We start from the raw sequence: 22,771 nt of genomic DNA, 5'->3' as shown, positions 1-22,771 counted from the left end.
CAGTTGTTTGTGGTGGTTTTTCACTTGTGATAATGTTGTCATGCCCTTTCTAAATCACTCTCTGATTTTCTTTTCATTACGGACAGACTGTCTAAATGAAGACCCCTCCCCTTTGTATGTGTTTCAAAACAATAAAGCACCCTTCAGTGACCTTTTCTTGTCCTGCGATCCTTCCTCCAAGGCCTTTTTGGAGTTGCAGGGACAGTTCCTGTGTGCACGGGTGGAGGGGAAAGGAGTGCCAGCATGGCAGCACTGCCAGGGAGCACCAGCCCTTGCTCTTCCAGGGCTCTTCTCTTTCCCTTTCTACACTCTCGTTCTGATCCCTTGTGTTGCTGTAAGGCCTGAGTGCTCTGGCAGCTTGGTCACAGGCGTGCTGCGTGGTAGTGCTGTGACCGCAGGCAGGGACAGGCCATGGGCACTTCTGTGACAGAGCTGGCCTCCATACCAGCGTTTCCATAAAGAAAGGTGATCTCCTCAGGGCAGGGCCTGAAGCCTTAGGTCTGCTTTCAGAGTTGCTCTCAAGGAGACACTCAAGCAAGTGCTGTGTTGAGGGCAACACCAGTGAAGAGCTCAAGTGTGTGAGTGTGCAGGACGGGGGCACACAGCAGTGTCCCTTGCACAGCCAGGCCTCCAGGGATCGCCTTGAAGGACCAGCAGAGCAGGGTCTGCTCTGTGTCCTTGTTTGCTGGACACTGCGGGCAAGGTGCCCCAGGGCAATGGTCACAGAGCAGCCCCTTGCAACCACCCTTCCCAGCACTGGCCTCTCACTCCACCTCGGACACGTTGTTTGTCCAGAGGAGACTTAAGCATGCCCATGGTGTGCATGTGGGGAGATGAACCCGAGTGAGCACCAATGCCATCAGCTATTGCCAGAGGTGCCATGAAGGCCAGTGGGACAGGCAGTGCCTCCAGGTCACTGCACCTGGAGAGTAACGTCCCCAGGGGAACCACCTGAATGCAGCACTGGGATGTGCTCCCTTGACCTGAGGTGCCTGTGTCCATTCCCCCTGCCGTGGGGCATCTCAGATGGGTGCAGAGCAGGGTGACCCACCGCAGGGCTGAGGTGCCTCCCAGCCTCTGGCAGTGGCAGCAGGAGGCCAGAGGGTCATGATGCCTGCTGCAGTGCAGGGCCTGCGCGTGTGCAAGGGCAGGACTCGTGCCTCTGCACAGCCCTGTGTGTGTGACGAGTGCAGGAGGCCAGCTCTGATGGGGACACCTCAGGGGGCCCTGCCCTTCCTGGGTGTGACTCCAGGAAGAAACCCCACTGTGCCAGTGAGATTCATCTCACCCGCCTGGGACAGGCTCATGGCAAACGCTGCTGTCTGCTCATGTCACCCTTTCTGGATTGTGCCCTCCAGTGTGACAGAGCAATCAGAGAGGTGCTGGGCTCCTTGCAAAAGGCAGACATCAAACTTTTCTTCCAGAAGTGCAAGAAGGTGCATTGGGAGAATTACAGGCTGGTCACCTCATTCCCTGCGAAGGTGATGGGCCAAATACTCGTGCAACCACTTCCAGGTCGCTGTAGGACAAGAAAGGGATTGCTGAACCTGGATTGGTAGGGAAAACCAGCGATGTTTTGTACCTGGACGTTAGCAAGGGTGTTGACATGATTTCCCATAGTCTCTTTCTAGCCAGATTGGTGATACCTGGAGTGAAGCAATGGATGATGTAATGAGTGGGAATTTGGCTGGTGGCTCAAGCCCAAATGTCACCAGTGGTAGAGTCCTCCTGGTGGCCACTTCCTAGTGGCATACCTCTGTGCAAGCATGAGGCTCATGGGCTTAAGTCTGACTTGAGCAGGAGAGCCGGACAAGATGATGTTCAGGGGCCTCTTCCAACCTCAGTTATTCTATGATTGAATGAATCTTTTCCTTGGAGACCTTTCTGAAGACAGACTAGAGAGAGGAAGAAGTAAATACAGAGAGTCAGAAGTAGACGTATAAAATGCACCAACAGAAATACAGCAGTTCCTATGAGGAAAGTTTCTCCACCCAAACTGTTGGTAGCAAATCTATCAGATTAATTTAATGAAACAAGCCTAATTTTGTCTGCTAATGTGGTGGATCACAAGTAGGGTGATGGCTGGGTATGGTATCATGTAGTCAATTGTGTCTCAGGAGCTCCTAATCCAGCCAATGGCTGTGAAGGGGGCTGTGAGGTCACTTCTGCCTCTGCAGGTGACAGGCCAACAGCAGGACTGTGTCTGGGAAAGGGACTTCTTTCTGAAATAGCTGATAGGTCAGCCCTTGACTCACAGCTGGGATCTGTGCTTTTAAGCGCACATCTGCCAGCGTCTCTGACAGGCCAGCAGAAGGCACCTGGTTGGCACATTGACTGGGAGATGCCTGCTGCCCAAGGACCGAGGCTCACTGCAGGAAGGGGGCTTCTCTTTTGGTTGTCATGTCTCTTCTGCCTGAGGACATGATGCACGCAGCTTGGTCATGTCTATCCAAGAAGCTGAAAGGGCAGCAGCAGCCTTGGAAGATGATGGTGAGGTTCCTTCTGTGTGGTGAGGTGAAAGGCCACAAGAAGGCTGATGGGTTGGGATGCCTGCTTGAAGGTTGTTTCCCAGATGATGGAGCTTTTCTTGGAGGTAGGCAACAGCAGGAGAGGGAAACACTGCCACAGGGTGCAGCTGGGAAGGTGGAGATTGGAGATGAGGAGGAAGAAATGTCACTCAGAGGGTAGTGCTGTGGGACATGAAGTCCTGCAGAAGGAGTATGAGATCAGTCCATCTCTCCGTGTTTCAAGGAACAGAGTGTGAGGGTGGACAGACGTCAGTGAATGCATGGAAATGCCAGGGTGAGAGCAAGGTGGGGAAGCGAGGTGGGTGCCTACAGCCTGCAGGGAAAAAGAAGCAGCTGTGGGACAGCGCAGGACAACCTGTGTCAGAGATGGCAAAGATGCTGGCAAGGCTGGAAGTCACCAAGAGGACCCAAGCCTTTGTGCCCCAGGGTATGGCAATTGTCTCTGCCACCAAGGCCCATGAGCAGACATGTTGTGCTAAGGCACTGGTGGGGCCTCATGGCCTCCTTGCACACCCCCAGGAAGGCTGGCAGCTGTCACACCATTGGCCTTCAATCAGCATCACACCCCCCACAGCCCAGTGCCCCAGGAAGGGCCCTGAGCAAGGTGTGAAGGACAGGATCTGCCTTCTGTGGGGCTGGGGGTCAGGCCTTGGCCTTTCTGCTTCATCAAAGAAAGCCAGGGGTTTCTCAGCAGCTGAGCTGCCTGCACATTACCTTTGCCTCCCTGCAATCACAGCCTCCAGTTCTCTGCTCTAACGAGCCCCTTGGGAGGCTTTGTCAGTAATGGCCTTCAGTGGGATTCATTAATGCTTCAAGGTACTTTGGGTTTTGCTTTTGACATTGAGCCTTGGAGAGGTTTGTGCAATCTCCTCTCAGCACCTGAGCATCAAGGACTCAGCACCAAGTACTCCACAGGGCTCATTAACACCAAGCAAGCCCAAACAAGCTGTGTCTCTTCCTGTAATTGTCTTCTACTCTTGTACAGTTCATTAGAGAGGTTTCCTAGTGCACTTCTGGAGAAAGTTTTCAAAGAACTTCTAATAAAAATGAATTTCTTTTTAAAGGGTGTAGTTTGCTAAGTTTCAGTTTAGAGAATAGAGGATAGCAGCCTTCTGTGAGTGCTATTGATGCAGGGTCTCTCCTAAGGAGGTCAGGACTGGTAGGAGAAGCTGTCCCTTGAGCTCTGACACAGCATGGACACCCTTGCTCCTCACCTCCCCAAGCCCATCATGGCTCTCATCGGCCCCCTGGCACTTGCATCCCTTGTCCTTACCTCAGACTTCTCCTCTGCACTCTGCAGCTGGATGGTACAGCTCCTTTGTGCCAGCTCCCACCTGCTTTCCTTTGAGACCTGGCTGCACAAAGGCAAAGAGGGATTTCTCTTATTTTTGAACAAGCAAAATAAGACTGCTAAGATTCACCATTGCAATCAAACACCCCCCTCAACTGTATGCCAATTACAAGCTGCCACCAATGAGGTTCACCATCCTTCATAAGGCATAATCATGCCAGAAACGTTTGAGACAGAAATGAAGTGGTAAAATAAAGACAATTAAAGAGTTGTCTAAAGACAGAATTAGACAGATTACTGAAAGATAGGCAAGCTTTTAACTCCCTGAAGCTCAGAACAGCTACTGGATTGTTGAGAGGTGTCTGAATGATCCAAAAAGTAAGGGGAAGGAAAACCTGGAGAGTAATAGCAGGTGTTTCTGTGCAGATAGGCTGCTGGCAAGGGCACTTCAGGCATGGTCAATTTAGTTCGGACAGGTGGAAATACATGAAAGATGAGGGAGATGAAATGCACAGCCCAGTAGAGAGAGGACTGACAATGCAAACACAGAGGAAGGTCAATAGTTCTCCTCTTGCTACTCATGGGCATCCTGAAAACTCATTTTGATCTCCGGGGAAAACACTGACATTTTATTAAAAATATTCAGCTGTTTCAGCTGATGAGGTCGTGCTCATACTTCTAAACAGGTGTAAAAACTTCTAAGGTTTTCAGGCAGTGCTCCACTGTTTGAGTGTAAGTACTCAGGGCTACGTGGAGAGGAGCCAGTGTCTCTGCAGCCCACGCCTGGGACTGGCAGCTGTCACACAGGACCTGCTGGAGACGAGAGCCCCTTGCAAGCTGCAGCTGGAGCCTGGGCAGAGGGTCCTGGGGCACCTACACCGGCACCATGCGCCCGTGTCCCTCTGACTGCCTCCCACCCCAGTTGTACCATCACTGGCTTTTGCAAACAAAGGCAGTACCCAACATCCCCCAGAGATCAGTATATTAAAACAAGACAAAAAAAAGCATGGACAATAACAACATCAAGAATGTTTGAAGCTTAAAGTTGCAATAGGACATTTCCTTCACTCTGCATCTTTCATTCTATTTCTTTGTTGCTTCATTTTTCAAAAAAGTTCTCCAAATTTCCATCCTCCTTGAGGCCTAGAGCATTAAGAAAGGTAATTTTTGTTTCTTGCACAGAGCCCAGGGCCCCAAAAACCTCCCAGCCCTGCACTGTCCATGCCACCTCTAACTCTTGGCACAGAGCGAGTCACGCTCAAAGGTGTTGACTGCTCTCCCTGATGGAGGAAAGCAGGGTACAAAGCTTTAGTGAAATGCCCTCTTCTTGGATGGCCAAATTTGGATTCCTCTCATCAAATCTGTGCTATCTGTCTTTCTATGTGAGAATATGGAAAAATCTGAATGTATAGAAAAATGTATAGGTGTGTCCAGTTACTCAGCAAAATACATTTCCTAGCAGCACCCTCAAGGGACAATCTTTGCTCTGAGGAATTACTGTATTTCTGTGGCTTTGTTGCTCCGTCCCCTGCCCCACGGGGCACGGGGAGCAGGGTTCCCTCAGCTGCCTGCCTTGTGCTCACAACACACTCAGAGGAGCCCCTCTGGGTGCCCTCCCCATGCATGGCCATTTCCAGCCACCGCTGAGCTTGGCCTTTGCTGGCTCCATCCCTGCACCCACAGGCCAGGGGTCCATCTGCCTCCTGGGCAGCCTCTTCCCCCTCCAGCCTCCCAGACCTTCCTTCTGCATGGTCACCTCCTAAGTCGCGGGGGTCCCTCTTCATCCACGCTGAGCTTTTGCCAGGCCCTGCTCGACTCCCTGCACATCCGACTGCCTTCTTCGTGGGCTTTGAGGACATTGTCCCTGAAGATCCAGGAGGGACTCACAGCCCCTGTGTCCTCCAGGACAGGCCAAGCACATCCTCAGCTAACTGCAATCAGCTCTCCTGTACTCCACCACTGTCATTCCGCTACTTGTCCTCCTTCTCCACCACCTCATGGTCATGGCAGCCATGGCTGCCCTCATCCTTCACATCCCCAGACAGATCCAGCTGTCAGTAACTGAGAGCAGCCGTGGTGAGCTCATCATCGAGTGCCTGTGTCAAAATGTTGTCTTCCACACCCTCCAGGAATCTGCTGGCTTGCTTGTGCCCAGCCCTGCTGCCTTCCCAGCAGACTGTGCAGTGGCTGAAGCTGCCATGTCCCTGAGGAGCTGGGACCATGCGGCTTCCTCCAAGGCAAGGCTCTGTGCACGCCAGCCTCCCCTTTGCACAGAGCTCACCTCCACCTCCTCACGCGCCCACCTGCCCTCCTGAGGAGCCCTTGGCGTCCATGGCTGCCCTGCCACCACCCGAGCTGTGCCAGCAGGGCTCTGCAGTGCCCGTGGGGGAGCACGTTGGTGCCTGCCCAGCAGAAAGGAGAGTGCTGGGGAAGGGAGAGGAGAGGCAGGGAAAGGGGAAGGGTTGTGGGAGGTTGGCTGGGAGGTTCCCGCTGTTGCCAGAAGAGGACGATGCAAGGAGAGGCCTGGTAGCTGGGAGGTGGATTTTGAAGTCCCTTCTTTGGAAACAACCCAATTGGGCTGGTGCTGAGGCAGGCCCCAAACTGTCAAATTTGGGTACAAATGGAGAAAAGCTGAGACTGTTGAGGAAAAAGTAATATCTGAGGGGGGCAAAGAGTTGGGAGGAGAGTGGGGCAGAGAAAGGGAGGGATGGAGGTGCAAGGTGGAAGCAGCAGCCCGTGGAAGAGGGGTCAGGAGGGGGATTGAAGGGGCCAGGTTCCCGTGGGGAGGGACTGGGCAGTGCTGGCATGGCCAAACCCTGTGCCTGATCACCGTGCTCTGTCCTGCTTATGATACTGGTTTCAGCTGGGGTAGAGTTATCTTCATAGCAGTTTGTATGGTGCTCTGTTTTGGATTTGTGCTGAGAACAGTGTTGATAACAGGGATGTTTTTGTTATTGCTGATCAGTGCTTGCACAGCGCTAAGGCCTTTTCTGCTTCTCAGGCTGCCCGGCCAGCGATTTGGCTGAGGGTGCACAAGAAGTTGGGAGGGGACCCATCTGGGACAGCTGACCCCAAGTGACCAGGGGGATATTGCAGACCACAGGACATCGTGCTCAGCAACAGAATCTGGGGGAAAAAGAAGGAAGCGGGGGTGTTTGGAGGGATGGCATTTGTCTTCCTAAGTAACCGTTACAAGTGATGAAGCCCTGCTTTCCTTTAAATGTCTAAATACCTGCCTGCTGGTGGGAGGCAGTGAATGAATTCCTCCTTTTGCTTTGCTTGTGTGCACAGCTTTTGCTTTACCTATTAAACCAGCTTTGTCTCAACCCATGAATTGTCTCACTTTTACCTTTCCTGGCTTCACCCGTGTATGTGTTTGTGTATTTGGGTGTACCTGCTTTGGTGGTCAAGTGGGGCTAGCAAGGAGGAGGAGGAGGCCACCAGGATCTGGAGAGACCCAGGGTTGGAACTACCAAGTGGGTGATATCTCTGAGTGTGGGCAGACCCAAAGGCCAGGCCCACAGTGGAGGGACCATGGGGCTGTGTGAGCCCGCAGGTAAGTTCTGCCGGGAACGTACAGAGCACTCATGCAACTTTCCCAGCAGATCAGCCTGAGAGGGGCACTGGGATGGGGCCACTTGTGTTGCTCATGGCTGTGTGAGTGCTGCTGGTGGTGTGGGGGCTGTAATGGTGCTGTTGCCTGTTGGTGCTGCTCTTTCTAGGGTTGGCTGTGTCCATCTGTGTTTCCTTGCAGACACCTGGATTTTGCCCCTTCCCTTTGGGTGACTCCACCTTGGGCGATCTCCCTTTGTGGGGCTGCAGTCACTGCCCACCCCAGGCACACACTCTCCCTGGAGAAGCCCCGGTCTCTCCAGGCAGCTCTGAATTCCCCTCCTGGAGCATGTCTTCTTCCCTGTCCCATGTGGGACATCCCTGGGCATGTACCTCGGAGACTTTTCACTATCCCCACCGCCACCGCACACCAATGGGGGAGTCCAAATGCCAACCCTTGGTCTCTAACATCTGCCAATGTGACAATGAGCTTTTATCTCCCAATTCCAAGGAGGAAGAGGTCGTTTTAGGGTGAAATTCCTGGAGCCTGTTGTTAACATTATCTTTGAGAGAAGACCCCACCCTTCATTTAGTGCACTAGGGAGATCCCATTTTATTAAAGAGATGCTAGGAGAGTGTCAGCTCTATCCCAGAAACACACACTTTTCTATCAGATCCAGGTGAGACAGAGCAGGTCCATTCCTCAGTCGGAGTAAGAGAAATCAAAACAATTCTGTAGAAACTTAATGAACACTAATAACCATCCAGATAATGACCACACGTGTTAAAACAAAAAAACGAAAGACATGCCGGCAATGGGATACATGGTGAATCATTTGTGAACAGCAATGGAAAATTTGTCACTGTTGAAAATCATGCATGAAATCACTTTCCTAATGGCCTCCTTGAGCTCCTGGTTCCTCATGCTGTAGATGAGGGGGTTCACTGCTGGAGGCACCACCGAGTACAGAACTGCCAGCACCAGGTCCAGGGGTGGGGAAGAGATGGAGGGGGGCTTCAGGTAGGCAAACGTGCCAGTGCTGACAAATAAGCAGATGACGGCCAGGTGAGGGAGGCACGTGGAGAAGGCTTTGTGGCGTCCCTGCTCAGAGGGGATCCTCAGCACGGCCCTGAAGATCTGCACATAGGACACCACGATGAAAACAAAACAGCTGAATGCTACCAAGACACTAAGCACAGTAAGGCCAACTTCCCTGAGGTAGGCATTTGAGCAGGAGAGCTTGAGGATGTGGGGGATTTCACAGAAGAACTGGCCCACAGCATTGCCGTGGCAGAGGGGTATGGAAAATGTATTGAATGTGTGCAGCAAAGCATAGAGAAACACAGTGCCCCAGGCAGCTGCTGCCATGTGGACACAAGCTCTGCTGCCCAGCAGGGTCCCATAGTGCAGGGGTTTGCAGATGGCAACATAGCGGTCGTAGGCCATGACAGTGAGAAGACAATACTCTGCTGAAATGAAAAAGACAAAAAGAAATAATTGGGCAGCACATCCCAAGTAGGAGATGGCCCTGGTGTCCCACAGGGAATTGGCCATGGCTTTGGGGACAGTGGTGGAGATGGATCCCAGGTCGAGGAGGGAGAGGTTGAGGAGGAAGAAGTACATGGGGGTGTGGAGGCGGTGGTCGCAGGCTATGGCGGTGATGATGAGGCCGTTGGCCAGGAGGGCAGCCAGGTAGATGCCCAGGAAGAGCCAGAAGTGCAGGAGCTGCAGCTGCCGCCTGTCTGTGAATGCCAGGAGGAGGAACTCGGTGATGGAGCTGCTGTTGGACATCTGCTGCCTCTGGGCATGGAAACTGCCAAAGGAGATAAAACCAAAAAACCTAGAGAAGCTTCTCTGAACAAAATTTGATTCATTCCTTGTGAAATACATGAGGATGTTTTTCTTGCCTGGGCAACTGTTATGCAGCTCAGAGGCTTCAGCTCTGGTTTGTGCTGGCTGTCCGTGCTGCGCAGAGCAGTGCCCTCTACCCGTGGGCTCCTTCAGGCTCAGCCCTGCTTTACTGCAATGACACGTGGAGGTGGCAGCAGCCCAGTGGGTTTGGAGGGAGGGTTCCTGGGGAGGAGTTCCCTGTGCTGTGCTGTAGCGGAGGGTAACAAGCTCAGAAGGACGCTTTCTTCCACAGAGGAAGGTGGGAGATGAGGTGCAGCAAATGCATCTTGTGACACTGTGTTTTAGTATTCAGAGAGCCCCATCCCACTTGGGAAATGTTCTTGCAAAGGGTCAAATTGCCCCGTTGCCCCGTTGCTCTCAGTGTAACCCTGCATCCGTGCTCACATCCAGGAGGGCTGCTCTGCCCATCAGCCTGGTGCCCAGCTGCTCTGTGCTTGCACCGCTCTCAGCTGGAGGAGGACTACACACAGAGGTTGCTCTGAAAAACAAACTGGATGCTACTGGGAGCAGAGGGGTCCTGTTCAAGGTACAGACTTAACACCACCTCTCCTTCGCAGGGCATGATGAAGAGGAGAGGACAAGGATGCTGATTCGCATGGGCACATCAGGTGCTCTCAGACATCACAAAGGTCCTACAGGAGAGCTGTGCCCTTCTGGAGTGGTGCTCACAGCCCCGCAGGACTCCCTGTCCACCATAATCAGGTGTCTCAAGGTGATGTCCACTAAGGGAAGCAGTGTCTCACTGCCCAACCACTGACTGCAGTGCCTCGAGCCTGGAACATTAAGGGAGGGCTTGGGCACCTTGGTCCCATGGAAACACCTCCAGGGCAGCGCCCTCCAGGGCAGTGCCAGAGCAGGCACCCAACACCCCCACCCTTGCACCACACCACCACTGTTATTGCCAGGGACCCCAAGAGCAGCAAAAAGAGCAGCACAAGCAGACGGAGAAACAACGAAAATCTCAGTGACTCTGCTCCTAAGGGAAGCAAGGAGAGGAGAGGCAGCCGGGCACTCAGGAAAGCCTTCTCCTTACCTAGCAGAGCACAGCACCTCCCAGTTAGCAAAATCCCAGGCCAGTCGCTCTCAGCCCCTTTGCTGGGCAGAGGCAAGTGGCCACGTGTCAGGAGAGACGCACCTCTGCTGTGCTGGAGCTCTGGCTGCAGAGGAGGCAGCTCCTGCCCTGGAGCACACAGCGTGGAGGGCAGAGGCTCTGGTGGGTGGGAGACGAGACCAGGGGTCTTGCTCAGGGGAAGGGCTCTGCATTGGAGGGGATGACAGGGAGCTTTCCAAATTCTGCCTCCCATGACATTTCTGGCTGGAGTTTTGTATAGCTCTCTGCCCATGTGCCTGCTGCCTGGAGCTATCCCTGCTGGGAATTCTTTCTCTGTCCTCAAAGTTTTCCCTCTCAGGGATCACAGACCCCATCACCAAGTGCTGTCTGCTCAGCTCTGACCTGAAGAAACCTCCCCGCTTCAGGCACTCTCCAGGGGTGCTCCCCATTTGCAGGCAGTAAGGAGCAGGTCAGACAAAGCCTGCTGAGGACAGCAAAGGTGATGCTGGTGCTCTCTGTAGGTAGAGGAGTGGGTGAAAGCAGTTTACTTGGCTCCTGCCAGACCGGCTGATCTCTCAGTGTAGCAGCTCAGGACTCTCAGTCTCCCTCTGCAAATGAAGCAGCGCCTTTTCCCTTTTTCCTGAAACAGCAGGAACCTAAAAAGCACAGACTGGGGAAAGCTCTCTTCCTTGAAGGGCTCCCCTGCCTTGATCTTCCTCTGCCAAAGCCCCCTCTGAAATGCCCTGGGCAGCTCTGGGTGCTCACCCTGGCTTCACCCCTTCACACTTGCCTAACGTGAGCCCCTGCACTGGGAGTCCTCCTGGCAGATCCCGTAGGCTGTAGGCTATGAGAGCTAATTTAGGAGACTCTTCCAGGAACCGCAGCTGCATTGCCCTGCACCAAGAGACTTACCGTGTCAAGGGCTGGAAAGATTTCTTCCCTTTGAGCTCTCCTCTGTCCTCCCACTCCAGACTGCCTTTAATCTCTCTCTGCCCTACTCCTTTTCCCAGAGCCCTGCCACGCTCTGCAGAGGAGTTGTTCCTGGGCAGAGCTGTCTCTCTGCAGTGCTGCCTGCTTACCATGAGCTCCCTCCATCCCAGGAGCCTGTCTCAGCCCAGGAGTAGAGGACGTGCCCAAGACATCACTTTTTCTGCTCTGCACCCCACCCTGCGCGCCCTTCAGGTGTCCCTGGGGCTTCTCCAGGAACCCACTTGGAAAGGGACTGAAGTAATCACCCACGCTGCCTGTCTCACCTCTGCACACAGACATTTCTTTCCAGCAGCATCCTTTCTCCTCTCAGAGACGCAGCTAGCTCTGAGAATCACCCTTCCTTGTCCCGTCATTAGACAGGACACCTGGACGCTGACAGGGAGGGCTCTCCTTTACCCCTGCTGAGGGAAGGCGATCAGCTGAGTCAGTGCAGGCATAGAATCATAGAACCATAGAATCACTTCGGTTGGAAAAGACCTTTAAGATCATCCAGTCCAACCATTAACCTACACTATCAAGTCCACACTAAACCAATCAAGGGTAGACTAGACTAAACCATGTCCCCAAGTGCCACACCTACTCATTTCTTGAATGCTTCCAGGGATGGTGACTCCACCACCTCTCTGCGCAGCCTGTTCCAATGCTTGACTACCATTTCTGTGAAGAAATTTTTCCTAATATCCAACCTAAACCTCCCCTGGTGCAGCTTGAGCCCATTTCCTCTCATCCTATCACTAACTATGTGGGAGAAGAGACCAACACCCCCCTCACTACAACCTCCTTTCAGGTAGTTGTAGAGAGCGATAAGGTCTCCCCTCAGCCTCCTCTTCTCTAGGCTAAACAACCCCAGTTCCCTCAGCCGCTCCTCATAAGGCCTGTGCTCTAGACCCTTCCCCAGCTTCGTTGCCTCTCATCCTGGATTTGTAGTCCTGGGGCTGCAAGGGACCTCAGCTCCCTCCTGTGCCTGTCACAAACCCACAGCAGGTGAGATTCCTCTTGCTTCAGGAATGGCGTCTGTTAAAAATAGGCCCCTGCGCTCCTTTTCTGTGCTGCCATGGTCATTGATGGAGATGGAGACCAGGAGGTCACACACAAACCCCGGGTGACACTTGGGGTGCCAGGTGTAGCCCACGACAATGGAGCAGGACTGAGAGGTTGGGAAACATCTGGGGGCATCATCCTGCAGCCTGGGGAGGATGCCAGCTGAAATAATGGCAGATGCCCACGTTTAGGACATCCCCGCTTGTCCTAGCTCAGGCTGTTCAGGGCTGCCCATAGAGGTGTTCAGCTGACCAAATGGCGTTACGGGCCAGAGGGAGAGAGAAGGCTTTCTCCTTCTCCCCTCCTTCAGCTGTAGTTCCTAGCTGTCCATCTCTGTCACAAGAGCTGTCTCACACATCCCCACCTAGCCTAAGCTAATCCAGGGCAGCTGCTCATTTAATGGCCAAATACAGGCCTGCAGTGCTATGTGAGACGCCAAGGCTCTGCACCAAAACTGCATGGGGCTGGCAGGGACAGGACAGGAGCTGCAGGAAAGCCCTGTCCACTCAGAGCGGGTGCGTGACAGACACCCCAGGTGGCATCTCTGATTAGTTTGGTGCTTGTGTGAAGGTGATTGATTCCCACCCCTGCAGCGAAGCCAGCTCTGGCCCGTCTCTACCCAGTAGATGCAAGGCACTGCAGGAATAAGCAGCACATGGCACTGGGGTCTCTGCTCGTGGGGCTATGGTCTCAGCTTCTTCCAGTTCTCCTCTCCCCCATCCCTTACGCTCTGGATGATACAGTCTTCAAAGAGTCCAATGAATCTGGAGTGTGCCTAGATCACAGGATGTCCGCACCCAAGACACTTCCAGCAGCACCTTGTCCTTCCAGGAGATCAGTGCCTCTCTCCACCAAAGGCTCTCCCGGGCTGCAGAGACACCACAGTCAGCAATGCCCTCTCCTGCCAGGGCTGCAGAGCCCAGCCCTGTTTCTCTCTGGCCCTGGAGACAGCAGGGATTGCTCCCTTCTTGGGCACCTCATGTCTTACAATGCCATCTCCCCCCTACTCCAGCATGTCTCTGACATGAAGCAAAGCTTTTGCATACATGGGCTCTTGGCTGCTCGGTATCGCTGTTCACCATGACAAGTCTGAGCTGGGCCCTGGAGCCACCACTCAGGGGCTGCAGCCCACATGTGCAACACTGTCCTCTGACTGGGCACAGAGAGGAGGAGCTGGACCGCCGTGGTCTGTCACAAGCTGTGACTTGTGAGGCACAGTGGGACACTTCACACGGCTTGCACGCTGCAATGGATGGCTAAAGGTTCTTCATGAGACACAGGCTCGGAGCATCGGAAGAGGGATAATGTCTGTGTGGAGGAGCTGCTTGGATGTACGGAGCTCCATGCTGGGAAAGTCAACAGGTTGGGTGAGCCCTTGTGGGTGAGGATCGGAGGAGAGGCCAGTTCGGGCAACATTGTGGTGGGAGGTAAAGATCAATCAAAGGGAGGAGGTGGACAAGCTCTTACTTAAGCAACTCAGGGAAGTCTCCAGATCAGTAACGTGGGGCTCTTTCTGGGGACTTTAATTACCCTGGCATTCATTGGAGGGGGAACATAGCACTGTGAGAATAGACCAGTAGGTTTCTGGAAGGTGTTGGAGCAATGTCTTAGGAAAGCCACCAGCTGGACCAATATAGATGATGCTCACCTGGATCAGGTCCTTGCAAACCATGAAAAGCTGGTCAGGGACATGAAAACCAGTGTCATCCTTGGCTGTAGTGACCGTGAAACAGGGGCGTCCAGCTCTTGAGCAGACTGTAGAAGGAAAGGAGCAGAGTGCAGGTGTCAGAGTGCAGGGGGAAGACTTTGGCCTCGTCAGGGGGCTTTTAGTGGGGATCCCATGGGCAGCAGCACTGAAGGGCAGCACAACTCAGTACAGCTTGTCTTTAACGACAGAATCGCCCACAAAGAGCAGTGGTGAGTACATAGGCCACAAGCCCAGCCTGGCTGAAGAGGGACCTCATGAGGAAGCTCCATAGGTAATGGAAGCATACAGGAGGTGGACACAGAGACTCACTTCAGATGGAGGAACTGAGAAATAGTTCCAGCTTCCCTGGAGATGGCCCTTGCAAGGGAGTCCGAGGGTACCATAACGAGCTGCTCTTACTTCAGGAACAGTTAAAGAATAAAGACAGATAATGCGGGGCCACTTCTGAATTCAGTGAGAGTAGATGCAGAGAGGTCTGACATACTCTGTGTCCTCTTTGTCTCAGCCTTTCCCAGCAAGGTCTGCAAGGCCTTTGTACCTCCAGGCAGAACCCAAGGACATCACCCATCATCGTCTTTGAAAGGTCAAGGAGATCAAGGCAACTCCCTGAAGACTGACAAAAAGCAAACGTTGCGAGCATCTTTCCAAGAGTCCCAAAAGATGAGCTGGGGAAGTAAAGGCTGTCTAGCTTCAGTTTGGTTGAGGGGTGTGTCCCTGAGCATGTCCTCTTGGATCACAAGTTAGGACAGTGCACTCTGCATGGTCGAATAAATTGATGGGTAAAGAAATGATTGGTTGGTTGTGCTTGGAGGGACATGCTGAACTGGAAACTAAGCAAATAGAAAATAAAAGAAATATTAAAAAATACAAAGCAAAAGATACATATTATCGCACTTTACAGATTTTAAAATTCTTCCTTATGCCCTTTTCCTCACTCTTGATTTCTATCACAATATTTGTCCTGTAGTAGGGAAGGAGGGCTAGTTTGGTTTGGTTTGGGGTTTTTTTTTCTTTTTTTTCTTTTTTATTTTTTAAGATCAGTTTTGGAAATCAGGGTGGATTGAGCTACAGGAGCACAGGTGCCTGGTGTCACCCTCCACCTGCAGTTTCACTTGGAGGGTCCGGGTCTGCCACGGCTCCCTGTGGTCACTACCAGTCCCGGGTGAGTGTACCAGGCACACCAGGACCTCCTCAAGTGGCACTGGAGGCTTCTGGTCAGGAGCTGAGCTCGGCCTGCAAAGACGAGGACATTTGCTTAGTGTTTATGTAGTATGGGAACATTTTCATCAGCTGAAATATTTGAATGCTTTTAATAGAGAGAGAATGTTTTCCTGTGTTGCTATCAGGAACCTTTTCAGCATGTGAACTGCTCTCAGGAGAAGGAACCTTCATCATCCCAGCACTTGCTGGACCACTACTCTGTCCAGTATGGAGTCTGTTGAATCGCACTAATCCTTTAGGTATTGCCACATGTCCTGATTAACCTGACCATTTCTCAAGTCATCTTCTCTGCTAGCAGACTGTCTGCACATACGCATTTTCCAGCGTCCATCCAGTTTTCCTCCTCCCATTGCTCTCCATTCACTCAGACCCCTCCCAAGTACCCAGGTGCTGCTTTGAGCTTCAGGCAGTTTAAAGCTTGCTGCTGCTGCTGTCGCCTGACTGTCTCTTCAGCCAGCTCCTTCATTGCCTTTGTCCTTTCCTACTCATCTCACTGAAGGTTTTCCACTCAAAAGTAGAGGTGGTATTTAGTGGAGGCAACTTGGACTTAATAGACAGCTGAGGAATGCATTTTATTCATAGAATCATAGAATGCTTTGGGTTGGAAGGGACCTTTAGAGGCCATCTAGCCCAACCCCCCTGCAGTGAGCAGGGACAGCTTTAACCAGACCAGGTTGCTCAGAGCCCCGTCCAACCTGGCCTGGAATGTTGCCAGGGATGGGGCCTCTACCACCTCTCTGGGCAACCTGTGCCAGTGCTTGACAACCCTCATTGTTAAAAATTTCTTTCTAATGTCTAGTCTAAATCTACTCATCTTTAGTTTAAATCCATTATTCCTTGTCCTGTCACAACGGGCCTTGCTAAAAAGATTCTCCCCATCTTTTCTGTAGGCCCCCTTTAAGTACTGGAAGGTCGCAATAAGGTCTCCTCGCAGCCTTCTCTTCTCCAGGCTGAACAACCCCAACTCTTTCAGCCTGGCCTCAGGAGAGGGGCTCCAGCCCTTGGATCATTTTGGTGGCCTCCTCTGGACCCACTCCAGCAGGTCCATGTCCTTCTTGTGCTGAGGGCCCCAGAGCAGTACTCCAGATGAGGTCTGACCAGAGCAGAGCAGAGGGGCAGAATCCCCTCCCTCGACCTGCTGGCCACGCTTCTTTTGATGCAGCCCAGGATACGGTTGGCTTTCTGGGCTGCAAGCGCACATTGCCGGCTCATGTCCAGCTTTTCATCCACCAGTACCCCCAAGTCCTTCTCCGCAGGGCTGCCCTCAATCCCTTCATCCCCCTGCCTGTACTGATACTGCGGGTTGCCCCGTCCCAGGTGTAGGACCTTGCATTTGGCCTTGCTGAACCTCATGAGGTTCACACAGGCCCACCTCTCCAGCTTGTCCAGGTCCCTCTGGATGACATCTCGTCCTCCTGGTGTGTCAACCGCACCACTCAGCTTGGTGTCATCTGCAAACTTGCTGAGGGTGCACTCGATCCCACTGTCTATGGCATTGATGAAGATGTTAAATAGCACCGGTCCCAGTATGGACCCCTGAGGGACCCCACTTGTCACCAGTCTCCATGTGGACATCGAGCCATTGACCACGACCCTCTGGATGCAACCATCCAACCAATTCCTTATCCATCGAACAGTCCACCCATCAAGCCCATATCTCTCCAATTTAGAGAGAAGGGTGTTGTGGGGGACTGTGTCGAACACTTTACAGAAATCCAAGTAGATGACATCTGTTGCTTTTCCCTTGTCCACTGATGCAGTCACTCCTTCATAGAAAGCCACTAGGTTGGTCAGGCAGGACTTGCCCTTGGTGAAGCTGTGCTGGCTGTCTCGAATCACCTCCCTCTCCTCCATGTGCTTGAGCATATCTTCTAGGAGGATCTGCTCCATGATCTTCTCAGGCACAGAGGTGAGGCTGACAGGGCGGTAGTTCCCAGGGTCCTCCTTTCTTCCCTTTTTAAAAACGGGCACAACATTCCCCTTCTTCCAGTCAGCAGGGACTTCACCTGACTGCTAGGACTTTTCAAATATCATGGAGAGTGGCTTGGCAACTGCATCAGCCAATTCCCTCAGAACTCTGGCATGCATCTCATCAGGTCCCATAGACTTGTGTACATTGAGGTTCTTCAGGTGGTCTCAAACCTGATCTTCCCTTACAGTGGGAGGGGCTCTACTCCCCTGGTCCCCATCTTGTGGTCCATCGATTTGGGAGGGGTGAGGAGAGAGGTTGCTGGTGAAGACTGAGGCAAAGAAGTTGTTGAGTACCTCAGCCTTCTCCTCGTCCATTGATACAAGTTCACCTTTCTTGTTCATCGGGGGGGTACGCTTTCTTTAAGCTTCCTTTTCTGGCTGACATATGCTCTTCTGGTATTTCTGAGATGGTTACTGTGGTATTTTCCACCTTGGGTAGCAACTCCATTAAGCACGTCTTTTTCTTTCCTTACCTGTAGTGTTCTGCTATTCCCCACATTCTTCTCTTGTTTGAGGCACTGTCCAACAAACCTGAAATGCTGATGTGTTGGAGCTTCAGTCTAGAGAGACCTTGACACCCTTGTGGCTTTGGCCAACAAAAACCTCTTGAAGTTTTGGAAGGCAAAGGCAGCAAGGTCTGCGGTGGGGGCAGAACAACCTCATGCCTTGGGCCAGGCTGTGCCATGAGTGTCTGAGGAGTGTCCTGAGGAGAAGGGCATGGCAGTTAGGATGGATGCCACAGGAGCCAGTGGGTTTGCCATTTTGAACGCAGGGTGGCTGAAGTGGAGAAGGTGCAGAGGAAGTCTGTCACGGTGGGCTTAGGGGGCTAAAGCAGACGAGCTGTGTGGAGAGGCGGAGGGAACTGGGCCTCTTTAGTGTGCTGAAGGGGAGGCACAGGGCAGTCTGAAAGCAGGTGACACATCCCTGGAGAGGTGGTGGTGGAGCCAAGCCCTTGTGCAGTGGCAGCTGCTATGGCAGAGACAACAGCCCCAAACTTCCTGCTGGGAGCTTCACGCTGGGCCTTAGGGAAACACCGACAAGGCAGGTGGTTGTGCCCTGCAACAGGACATCCAGGGAGGATCTCTGATTGCCAGGTTTGGAGGTGTTCAGGTTTCAGCTGCACAAAGTCAGAGCCAGCTTGAACCTGGGGTGGGTGATAGCCCAGCCTTTGGTGGGAGGCCACCATTACAGAAATGAGGACAAGGCATGTGAACAGCTCCTTGAACCCAGCAATCACTATGCCATGCCACCTGAGATTCCTGGGAACACCTAAGCTTTTGTCCAGAGAAGTGTGATTCCTCTTTCTGTGTCCTGGCCAGTCTCCTGACCCATGTGGTGCTTTAGGCAGTGAAGAGAATCCAAACCAACTTTGTTACTAGGTGAGTTTCATTTTACATGTGGAAATGCAGGGCAGATGCAGGGAGCTCAGAGCTTCCAGGCTCCCTGCTGTACGGTCAGGACTGGAGAGACTGGAAATGCAGGTAATGGTGTTGTGTCAGTGGACTCCACACCAAAACTGTGCTTTCCTTTGTGCCTTTTCACTAACCTGGGACCTGTCCCTTGTCTGTCTTCTTTGGCTAACACCAAAACAACTCCCCTATTCCACCTCCCTGTCCTGATGAAACGTGTGAGAAATGGATGGAGCAGCGATGATTTAAGGGCAATTCTGTCTAAGAGCTGTAATCAGTAAATAGTAACAAAGAGTTAGCAGTGAGAGAAAAAGCCACTGGTCTAAGAATTGCACGCCAGAGGTTAATCACTGAAAACTTTTAGCTATTTTGTCAAGTAAAAACAAAATGCAGGAGCTTTAGTTCATCATCGAGAAGACAAAGGAGTTCCCTTACAGCACTCTCCTGTTACTGCTATTAGTGACAGTACGACTAATTCCAAAACATCCTTGAGAGCTGCTTTATTTTTCCTCAGCTCCAAAGCTCAGGCTGCTCAGACCTGGAAAGTGCTACCTCAAACCTGCAACCCAAATCTCCCCAGCCTTCTCTCATCCACACTCTCTTACCCCAGGACACTTCCCCCACGCATCAGCACACTGCCTGGTCTCTATTTTTTTATCTAGGTGAAGTCAGGGTACCCCCTTGTAAAGCCTTCCCTACAAAAGTCTAACCTGCTGATCCCACTTGTGTCACCTCATGCTATGCACAGCTCCATTTTCCTTCCGCAGAGCTCCATGGCATGGAGAGTTTTCCTGTTTCTTTCATGAGAAAAGGTGACAAACAGGAGACACTCCTTGCCAGGAAGTCACAGCCTTGGGTGTTGCTCACCTGGTTCTTACTGGCACTTCATTCGGCATCTCTTTTGGGGCATCTGGGACATTCTGCACAGAAGATGATAAAAAGACAATGATTTCATAAAAGACAGTTATAAAGGCCCTGTCATAGACAAAAAAGCTTTCTGTGAGGTCTGGAGGGAGCCATGAAGCCAGTTAACAAGCACCAGGAAGATCCAGGAAGCTTAAGGCCCCTTCTGAAGAGCGAGTGGCTGTGAGCAGCAGTGCCTGGCCATGTGCAGGTCTCAGAGAGAGGGTTGAGGGGTTTCTGTGAGAAACAAGGAGATGGCTGATGGCTTTAGCAAATCCTTAACCCATATCAGAGCCCAGACATGGAAAGCAGTTGATGTCCGTGGATGGGGAAGAGGAGAGGTTTGTCCTGGGAAGATGTCAGGAAGGAAGAGCCCTCTTCTGCCAAGCAGGGCTGACAGCCATTTGCATGTTGTGTGCATGGCTCAGCCTAGGAGATGGGGAATGCCCATTGCTGAGGATGGCTGTGCTCAGTCATGCACCATGAGCTGACCTTACTCTCTTTTGCCCTTCATTTCCCACAGGGGATGGACCTCAGGACACGTCTATGAGCATGGAGGATGCACAGATGTCCTGGGGTGAGGTGCTGTGACTGCAGGGGAAGAGGGAAAGGCTTGTGACCCCCATGGTAGTGCAGGGAGAGAGCAGTGCATGTGAGGGTTCAGGCAGGTCTGGGGCTAGGACACCTTGGATGCTAGAGAAAACAGAGCTTTGAAAGAATCTGGATGGGTTGTGGGCAACTGAGAGACACTGGCAAATGAGAGCTCTCCCTAAGCTGCAGGAGTCCATTTGCTCAGCTGAATACCTCTATAGGCTGCCCTGGACATAAGGAATATCTATAGATTCAGTGGGCATCTGCTGTCATTCCACCTGGCCAATTGAATTTCCCATCAGCCTCCAAGAAGATGCCTCCAGATGCTGCCCTGCCTCGATGAGCTGCTCCCTTAGAGCTGGCAGTCACCTGCACATGTCTGGGGCCACCTCCTGAAGCCCAAATGTCGCCAGGTGTTTGTGCCTGAACAGCTCCCTCCTGGCCTCCATCTCCATTATTGCCATGGGAGCTGAGACAAGGAGCTCCCATGCAGGTGCCCATGTTGTGCCCACCTGAAGTGAGGCAGGAGGAATCCCCCCTCCTGTGGGTTTGTGGCAGACAGTCTTGCCTCAGGACTAAACACCCAGAATGGGGCCTGAATTGCTTCCCTCAGCAGGGGTACAGGAGACATCTCCCTGTCACTGTCTCTGTTGTCCTGCCTAAAGATGGGTTGAGAAAAGGTGATTCTTGGACCTAAATCTTTCTCTGGGAAGAGAAATTACACTACTGGAAGTAAGAGTCTCTCCCCAGCTGCAGGAAGGAGCATCAGTGATGGCTTCAGGCAGTTTCAGAGCAGGTTCCCCTGCAGCCCCAGGGACAACACAAGGCAGCCCAGAGGGGCAGAGCAAGGGCTGCCTTGGGCTGGTGCTGTGCTGCTGAGCTGGGCCGGGCTCCTGGGACGCAGGCAGCTCCTGGCAAGCGGGCAGCGCTGCAGAGACAGCTCTGCCCAGGAGCAGCTCCTGTGCCAAGCGCAGCAGGGCTGAGGGCAGTGCCTGCAGGCAGGGAGGGGAGAGGAGGGAGGCAGGGAGAGGTTAAAGGCAGTGTGGGGTGGGAGGGTGCTGAGAGCTCACTGCAGGAGAGATCTTCACTGCTCTCTACATGGTAAGATTCTGGTTGCAGGGCAATGTAACAGGTGTTCCTGGAGGGACATCCAAAAGCTGGTACATGCCACAGCAAATACGACCTTTCAGGAGGACTCTCAGAGTTTCTCTAGTGTAGAGGAGGAGGAGGGGCTGCAGAGCCGGGCTTCCTGCTGTACCATCAGGACAGGGCATGACGGCTGCCTTCTGCCAGGGACGGCTCCAGGGTTTTGAAGAGAGGTGTGCAGCCAGGGGTGCCCAGGGCTGTCCTTGCGAGCAGGGTCCCTGCACCCCAAGGTGCTGTGTGCCGGGGCAGGGACTCTGCCACCTGCCAGGGTCAGCTCTCAGCCTGCCCAAGCAGCTCCCCACGGTGCTGCAGGGAGAAGCTGTGGGTGGAAGGAGGGACACCCAGCAGGGCAGGGCCCTTCTGCTGTGCAGAGTGTTCAGCCTGGGTCAGGGCTGCTCAGACTCCTACATCACCCACCGGACATTTGCAGAGGGTCGTTTTAAAGGTGTATGTCAAGGTAAGGGATTACCTGAAAGGGTAGAAATTTGTCCTTTGGGTTTTCTCTTCTCGGTTGGCTGTGTGGGCAGTGGGAGATGGGAATGTATTTCTGTGCTCTGGAGTAGGCAGTGAGAGCCCAGTTCTCGTTAGGACTTGTCTGAGCTGCTCCTTGGTCCTTGCACACCCCCAGAGATGTCCCTGGGCAGTGCCCTGCTGCCAGGAGGGGTGTGCAGGGCAGAGCTGAGCACACAGCGCGTGGGACGGGCTCTGTGAGCATGAAGAGGGAGGAGACGTGGGGACAGAGAAACAGGTCCTGGCCAAGAAGAGCTGCAGGCAGCAGAGAGGTGGGCAGGGAGGGAGAGAGACCTGCTGCAAGAAATGCCGTGGCAGGAGGCATTCAGGCATCTCCCTGCCATCCCCTGCAGTGCAGGCGCTTTCCCGGGAGCAAGCCCCTGCTCTTCTCACTCACACAGCACAGCCCCTGCCCTTCCTATCATGGGGACATGCTCAGGAGTTGCCCTTGCAGCAGCCTGACCACCAAAGAGGAGAAACACTCAAGTGTGTGACTGTGCCTCCCTCCCCTGCCTCCCTTGCAAGGCCTCATTTGGCATCTCCTCCTCTTCTCCCTGCTGCCCTTACAGTTCTGACTGTCACACTCACTGGGGTGTGGGGGTGAGGATTCAAGTGCAGCTCAGACACCAGCGCTGTCATGCACCTGTGTCCATGGAGGAAAAGCACCCAACTCGCCCCCTGTTAACCTTCGGGGCTCTGGGTGCTGCAGTGTGTGGGGCTGGCAGGGATCTCACCCTCTCTTCAGGACGTAAGGAATTGAGGAGAGGTGAGTCTTTCCTTGGGAGGTGCTGCTGGGCTGCAGGCTGCCCTCCCGCAGGGCACAGCTCTCCCATGGCCTCTCTCTCTTGTGCAGGAGCCCCATGGAGAAGCCAGCGGGGTGCTAAGGCCCTTGAAATGCTGCTGGGCGGCTGCATGCCGGCAGCTGTAATGAGCCCTCTGCGTCCCTG

General features: G+C 53.1%; 1 protein-coding gene across 1 annotated transcript; it reads right to left on the bottom strand.

Annotated features, from left to right (window-relative positions):
- Positions 1-8,203: 8,203 nt before the first annotated feature.
- On the bottom strand, positions 8,204-9,163 carry LOC142596180 (olfactory receptor 14A16-like). Its single transcript, XM_075725230.1, has one exon. The coding sequence runs from the start codon at positions 9,161-9,163 to the stop codon at positions 8,204-8,206; it is 960 nt and encodes a 319-aa protein (XP_075581345.1).
- Positions 9,164-22,771: the final 13,608 nt, after the last annotated feature.

The sequence above is a fragment of the Pelecanus crispus genome, chromosome 27 (genome assembly GCF_030463565.1).
Source record: "Pelecanus crispus isolate bPelCri1 chromosome 27, bPelCri1.pri, whole genome shotgun sequence".
Taxonomy (NCBI): Eukaryota; Metazoa; Chordata; class Aves; order Pelecaniformes; family Pelecanidae; genus Pelecanus; species Pelecanus crispus.
Note: the sequence above shows the minus strand (reverse complement) of the source record. Positions and strands in the feature narration are given on the sequence as shown.